This window comes from Xenopus laevis, chromosome 2L, assembly GCF_017654675.1.
Source record: "Xenopus laevis strain J_2021 chromosome 2L, Xenopus_laevis_v10.1, whole genome shotgun sequence".
Taxonomy (NCBI): Eukaryota; Metazoa; Chordata; class Amphibia; order Anura; family Pipidae; genus Xenopus; species Xenopus laevis.
Genome location: NC_054373.1, coordinates 49,283,686 through 49,291,293, shown reverse-complemented (window position 1 = coordinate 49,291,293; position 7,608 = coordinate 49,283,686). Strand labels below are relative to the sequence as shown.

Genomic DNA, 7,608 nt, shown 5'->3' with positions numbered 1-7,608 from the left:
ATGCATTTACACTGTATTCACAGTAGTATCAACATTTTAGCAAGGGATTGTACTCATAAAGGATGTGCATGTGTACTTTTTTGGATATGGTTTGGGAACGCTGGTGGCAGAGGATCATGGCCCATGGAGTATTTGGAGGAGCAACAGGGTGGACTCAGAGGGAGGGTCTGGAGCAGCTCTTTCTATATATTTTAAGTCTTTGTCATTCATGAGGCCTGAAAATGTTATAGGAGTATATACATAAAGATTCTTGTTTAATAATTAGTTTTTTGTTTACTTTCTGCAGGTTTTATTACTGGAATGTATAATGCAGGGGCTGACTGGTGGTCATTAGGTGTGACCATCTATGAAATGGCTACAGCTAAACAACCATTTAGCCCATCAATCAGTGTTGTGAAGGAGTTTATCTCAATCAAGACTCCTGAATATCCAAGTCACATGAGCCAGGAACTGCAGGACCTCCTGTCAAAGGTCAGTATAAATAATTCAAATAATGGAAATGGAATAACAGAATACTTATAAATACAAAGCTTTTGTTATGTTCCACAATGTATATTTCTTTAGTGCCTGTTATACTGACAGGGATGCTTATCTGCTTACACTCTTGTATTTGGATCAGTGTCCAAGACATACGGGGAGGCCCATTTATCAAAGTCTGAATTTATCTCAATATTTTTTGAAAAAAACTCAGATCAAATCTGCACAGGTTTTTTTCATCTTATTTATAAATACATTTTCCTGAAAATTTTGTTTGAGGGAAAAAATTGTGTTTTTTTGCCCAAAAACCTGAAATCTTCGGGTTATTGCACAAAACCCAATCAAAAATCGATGTGACTTCTCCAATTGACTTATATGCAACCTCGGCAGGTCTGAGATGCTGAACTTTAATAAATTCCGAAAAATTCGTGTTTTTTTTTTAAATTACGATTTTATACTAAATAACACAAATTCTTTGGATTTTCTGCATTTGGAGTTTAGTAAATAACCCCCTTATTGTTAATATTCTGTCTTGCCTACTAATATGATTGTTTGGATAAAAACAATTGAGTATCTGACCATGGTACAAATCTGTCAATGTAAGCCCTTTAGCCCAATCCTGCACCCTATCCGTGGCATTGACTGGGTTAACAGGGAGAATAAGGCAGTGCAAATACACACAATTGAAACAAATGCCTCGGAAAATGCTGCTAACTTCAGCGAGAATGCCTTGGCTCAGTCAATAACACCCATCATTTTCTGCAGTTAAAAACATAGGTAATGGCATTTTAAATGTTAATTAGTTATGATGAGTTTATGCTGGAGCACTAGTGTAAACACTGTCACCACCCTTTTTCCCCAAGTGAATTAGAATTACTGAGACAGTCACATCCAGTTCCAGTACTTTACTTGAATATGCCTCTGTCATTGGAGCCGAACATGAAATCTCAGATATTTTTATTGTTCTTTTTTTTAGCTTCTGGAGAAGGACAAGAAGCAACGCTTAGGAGTGAATGGCAACATCAGGGAGCACCCATTCTTTGCTTCAATCAATTGGGAAAATCTGGAAAAGAAAAAGGTGAAGACACCTTTTCAGCCAAAATGGTAAGTACATGACTGACCGGGCAATAGAATACTTCTTTCATATTTACTTTTTACTTATCCGGCATGAGTAGGGGTCAGCAGACTTTAGAAGAAAAGGGTGTGCCAGTTTTACAAAAAATCATCTGGAAACTCCCCCAGTTGATGATTTCATAACCCTTTTAAGTCTAGTCAATGACCTGTTTTATGTGGGGTTTACATCCTTCCATAATATCCACATTTTAGCTCCTTTTAGTGCATTTTAGGCTAGTGTTCACTTTCTGAGGAAATTTGATTTCACATTTTATTTGTAAAGATTAAAAGGCTTTGCACTTAATATCGATATGCAGTTGATTTTTGCACAGACTGAGCCATTGTAGTTCTACTTTTTTATCTTCCTCTGTCCGGCTATATGTGACATTAGGGAAGGGATTGTAAGGGACCCCTTTTAGACTTATGTGCCGTTTGTGAGCATCAGTTTATTTCCCCATACAACATAGGCCAAAATGTTTTTACTTTAGATATTTGAATAGCTACTCTGTAATTAATAGTTTGATTGAATGAATGTTTATAAGGACTTTTATTTTAAATGGATAAGATGGAAGAGCATCATGCAGTATGCAAAATACTGTGCAGCTGCAGAAATTCTCTACTTTATTGTCACTAGGCAGGTTGGGACCTGGCAGCTGATGAGTTGAGATCTTGAAATTAAAACAAATCATGACTCCACTCCACAATGAAATACACATTTTAGTCTCACAAATGTGCCATATTTTAGGACATTTCCTACCTTTATTATTGACAGTAAATATTATAATGTAACAGTGTTTTGCTTTCTCTCTGTAGCCATTCGCAAGTGAGTTTAGTGTGATTTCACCAGGATTGTCCGCTGATGCCTTCAAGAGAGAGAGGGTAGAAGAACTTTCCTATGTGGACCCCACCTGGCATTGGCAGGAGTAATGCATTCTCCTGTGCTCATGTGACCCAACATCATGGTGGCCAGATGAGCCAGTGACCAAGCCAACATACCATCTATGGCAAACTGCAGCAGTTAACATCAGATCTGCCTGCATTATAAATCTGCAACAGTCTACAGCAAGTGTCCAACCACCTACAGCAGCACCCCACTGTATCCACCAGTTGCTTCCACAAACAACAGGAGGCAACTTGAGTCAAAGTGGTGAGTGAAAGTAATTTAAAGAAAAAAAATATATATATCTATGATTGAATAGGATGAGATATAGAAGACAAAAAAAAGCTAGTAATGATAACAAATGTAGGCGATTTTTACGAATAAAACGTAGATGTTTAAAAACTGATATTCGGCTATTTGGGGATTACAGATACAGTAGAACCCCCATTTTACATTTTCAGTTGACCAGAAATAAATGGTGTAAATCCAGGAAAATGTATTATGCATAATATATAGGTGGGACCACAAAACAACAATGTAAAATGAGGGAAAATGTAAAATCAGGGATGTAAAATTGAGGTTCCACTGTAGATGTTTTGATTAATATATATAGCATGATTTATGGTATAATTGAATTACGCTTAACAAGTCAAAACCAAAGAGTAAATGGTAAAAGGCATGTCAAAGCCTGATGACTGCTATGTATTCCCCTTAAATGAGTTTTTTGGGATTGAGGTATAGTTTCTACTCATGCAATCTACCTATTTAATCCCATTTTAGATAAATGGTACTCCTGTAAGAGATTAAAACAAATCACGAAGTGTTTAATCTGTAATAACCTTAGTAAAACACATATACATAAAACATATACAGTTCTCCAGCATCCTTATAATCATACTGCACAGGCTTGTGATATTATGTCCTCTCTAAACCATAAACTTCAATATCAATAACGCAAAACTATCCTTATAGTAACATGCTATAAGGACAAAAAATTAGATGAAAGAGAGATGAAAGAGAGAAAAATCATACATTAGTAAAAATTATATAATACAGTATATAATGCAGCAAATATGTACAGTTATGGTATCTGTGATATGTAATGCTTGGAAACTGGGCTTTCCTTGATAAGGGAAATTCTTTAATTTAGAGCACAATGCCTTAAGTCTAATATAGAGTGTTAAATATTTAAAAACCATAGGATTTCATGAGAAATTTTTATTTATAAGAAAGTTTCTTCTAGTCTATATTGTAGGTCTGTATTGTAATTTTCTATGTAACCATTTTGTCTTTTGTTGATTTTTTTTATTGTTTAGGCAGGTAAGTACCCCATCTCTATAAGGGCCTGCATCTTCCTTGACCATCTATTTGAGCTGAATTTCATCTTCATTTATCTACTTGCTTTGATATATTCATTGTTAAAACCCTGATTATAGGGAGCGTGGTAGGTATAAACTGAGTTTTTATGTATTTGGATTTCATTTATTTGTCAATATGTAGGAAATCGTGTTTCGTAATTTGTATAGAATGAGTTATATAAGAAAAAAAAACAAAAACAAAAAAAAATTAGATTAGATTATACAGAGAACATATATTGTGATGTGTGTGTGTGTGTATAGATATAGATATAGAGATATATATATATATATTTATTTATATATATATATTTATATATATGAAATAGTTATTCTTAATTTATATAGTATTTTATATATGGAAAAAAAAACAAAAAAATTAGATTATATAGAGCATATATATTGCTGTGTGTATGTATGTGTAGATATATAAAGTTTTTCTTAATTTATATAGTATGTTTAAAAAAAACAAAAAAAAATTGAATATACATTGTGGTGTGTGTGTGTGTGTGTGTGTGTGTGTATATATATATCGTATAGAGATAGATATATATACTGTATGAAATAGTTATTCTTAATTAATATAGTATATTATATATAAAAAAACAAAAAAATTAGATGAGATTATATAGAGAATATATATTATGATGTGTGTGTGTGTATATATAGTGACATGTAGAGTCATACGAGTTCATATAAAGTATACATTTAGGGTATGGGTGGGATATATGGGATACATTATAAATTGGGGTAAGGAATATATTCTGTATGATATTTGTAATAAGTATGAATGGAAATGGTGTGTGACTGTAAATAGGGGTCCCCCACTGCACCAATTTACAAGGTGAGCACAACTGACCTTGTAGTTGGCTGCACATTGATTTTAAATCACTTTTAAAACATAAATAACATATTTGAGGAGGTTGCTATATTTTTCCTTTGTTATGCCCAATAGGAAGTTGTAATTCAGCAGATATAAGCCCTTTTTTAAAAATAAGCCCATAAGTGCTATGAATGTGTTGGTGAATGGTTTAGGGAAGTTTATGGCTTAGGACCAAATTATATTAACAGACTAGGAAAGCTGTATGGCCCAAAAATGCTGCCTAGCCTCAACCTCCTCCTTTTACAGCCAACTCAGAGCCCTATAGGTAGTAACAAAGTAGAACTAAAATAATCTCTCGTCCAGGCCTTTTAGATAATAAACGGTTACTGGAATAGCCTTTGTACAATGTTGATCCAGGGACTGGTCCGATTGCCGTTTTGGAGTCAGGAAGGAATTTTTCCCCATCTGAAGCAAATTTGCGATGGCTACAAATGGGGTTTTTCGCCTTCCTCTGGATCATCAAGAAGTAAGATCAATTTAATTTGACGGACACGCTCACCCTCAATTACTGTATAACAGTGTCCTTTGATTTGTTAATGTAATTTACCTAGAGAACATATTATATCCAAAGTGGAGAGGATTAAATCCCAGCTACCTATTAGCTATAGAAAAAGAGATAATAGTGTGTGAATCAATGTGTGTGTGTGTGTTTATTAGTGCAAAAATCCCAATGGGGAACATTTGTTCCTTACACCTCTCCCATGGCGGCTTATATCAGCTGCTGCCCAGCCCAATAGGGAACTATTGCAGCAAGTGATAGGGTGAGCCGTTTGCTGCAATAGATGTGTGAATGGACAGTAACAAGAGTTGAAGCCTTGACGTGGCGTTACTGCTCACATGGGGAACCATGTGCCAATTCAACCAAATGAGAGGGTATAATTTGCAGTTCCAGCTATAATAGAAAATCATAAACATCTAGGTTTAAATGTCAAGGTGCCTTCATGGAGAAACAAGTGAATTAACAAAAGAATTAACATAAGAATTGCAGTTAAGAAAGGAAAACATTGGTGCTCATATAAAAACTTCTCTGGTAAAATCAAGATGTGTTGGTAGTTGCAGGTTGTCTTCCGTGACACTAGAGGGCTGTTTGGAGCTGCAGTTGCACAGAACTAAAACATGGTCATGCTACAGTATAAAACAGGATTGTAGCGCCTTTATGCATTATTCTAATATATGGCCAATTTAGTCTCTCAGCTATGGGGGCACATAATAATAATAATAATGGTTTTCAGGTAGAACCTTCTTCACTAGCAATGCCAGGCAGTTCTATGAAAGTCAAAATAAATTGGTACATGTGGTTTTGGGTGTTTCCTTAACTAAAATATTCTGGGGTGAAATCTGCTGAAATTCATGTGCTGCTTTGCAGATATACCAGTGCAGCCCTACTAACTGGAGTTTTTGGCATTGCCCCCAAATTTTAACATGACCTGGTGATATGAATATATAAGGATATGGTCCTTATATTTTAACAGTAGATATCCAAAAACTACTAAATAGTGTTTGTACATTAGTTGGGTGCCCCTCAGGCACTGTCCTGTGAGCCCTGCACTCTGCATGTGGCCTGTATGGATGCTGCAACCCTAATAACTCATGTGAATGTGCCTGGCTGCTGTAAATCGTACCTAACTTTTCTAAATATGTGACCTGGAAAGAAAGCTGACTCTGTACATGTTAGTTTTGAACTATGTTGTCAGTAAATAAAGTCTTCCATCCTACAACACTCTAATATAATGTGAAGCTACAGTATGTGGTCTTGGGAAAGTACCAATTTTAGGGAAGGGCAGATTTTTTTACTCTCTATCTCACAGGGTACAGGGTAAAATATACATAGCAATATACTGTGAAAGGGTAATAGATATTCATAGTAGTTTTGTAAAGGGTGACCAATCTGCATCCCTTGGGCTGTCATTAAATGGTAACTCCCAGCATTCCATATGCATCCAGCTATTGGGTGCAATGTTCTGTGAAACAATACATTTGTAGCCTTACAGAGCATTTGTTTTGTTTTAGATGGGGGTCAGTGACCCCCATTCGAAAGCTGGAAAGAGTCAAAGAGTCAGAACAAGGCAAATAATGAAAAAATTATAAGAAATAGAAGGTCAATTGTAAAGCTGCTTAGAATTATCCTTTACATAACATTCATAACATTTAAAATGTAACTTAAATTATAACAACCCCTTTAACAAGTGTAAGTGCAGTATGTAAAGTCATTTTGGGCACAATTTGTATGAATGTATGTATGTATATTTTTATTTGTATAGCACTCCTTAAGGGCAAAGCACTGTACAGATTAGTAGTACAAACAAGGAGTCATTGAAATAATAAGTAACAATAAGTGTATTGTTAGAAATACAAGTCACATAAATATAAAATATAATTAGAATACAGATTACGTGCTCAGTGTCAAGGAGACAAAAGGATGGAGGAAGTAGAGAGCACTTGAGAAAGGAGGTTTTACCTCCGAAACATTGTGTGGAGATCTCAATAAACTTCAATTATTTAGCATGATTGCCCGAGTGTGTGCCATCTGATTCTCTACTTGTGAATGGATAACAGAAACCAAGGTTTGCAGCAAGGTTCCCAGATAGAGCACCACCAGTAAATACGCACGGATTTTGCAACATTATATCCAAAAGAATGGGCTTACAGTCTAAATGGGAGGGTAACATACAGACATGAGGTCTGCCTGGTGCACTTTGGGGTTGGCTTGTTGCCATTTCCCTTGTTCTGTGTCAAAATAGAAGATTCTTTAGGCACAAGTACAGTGTATCTATTGACACAGGCCACTGTGGGAGCCCTAGGGCTACACCTATCTCTTTAAGGTGGTGGTAACTCCAGGTTTCCTCTGCATCAATTGGTACACTGCGTGTGGCGAGCTAAAACAGGCCCAGTGGAATTGA

The 7,608-nt window shown here is 35.6% G+C and overlaps 1 protein-coding gene across 1 annotated transcript; it reads left to right on the top strand.

Moving 5' to 3' along the window:
* The first annotated feature begins 308 nt into the window (after positions 1–308).
* Positions 309–4,100, top strand: LOC121399906 (protein kinase C delta type-like). The gene is made up of 4 exons (XM_041581862.1): positions 309–471; positions 1,454–1,581; positions 2,404–2,737; positions 3,787–4,100. The coding sequence occupies exons 1-3, from the start codon at positions 352–354 to the stop codon at positions 2,426–2,428; spliced, it is 273 nt and encodes a 90-aa protein (XP_041437796.1). The 5' UTR covers positions 309–351; the 3' UTR covers positions 2,429–2,737; positions 3,787–4,100.
* Positions 4,101–7,608: the final 3,508 nt, after the last annotated feature.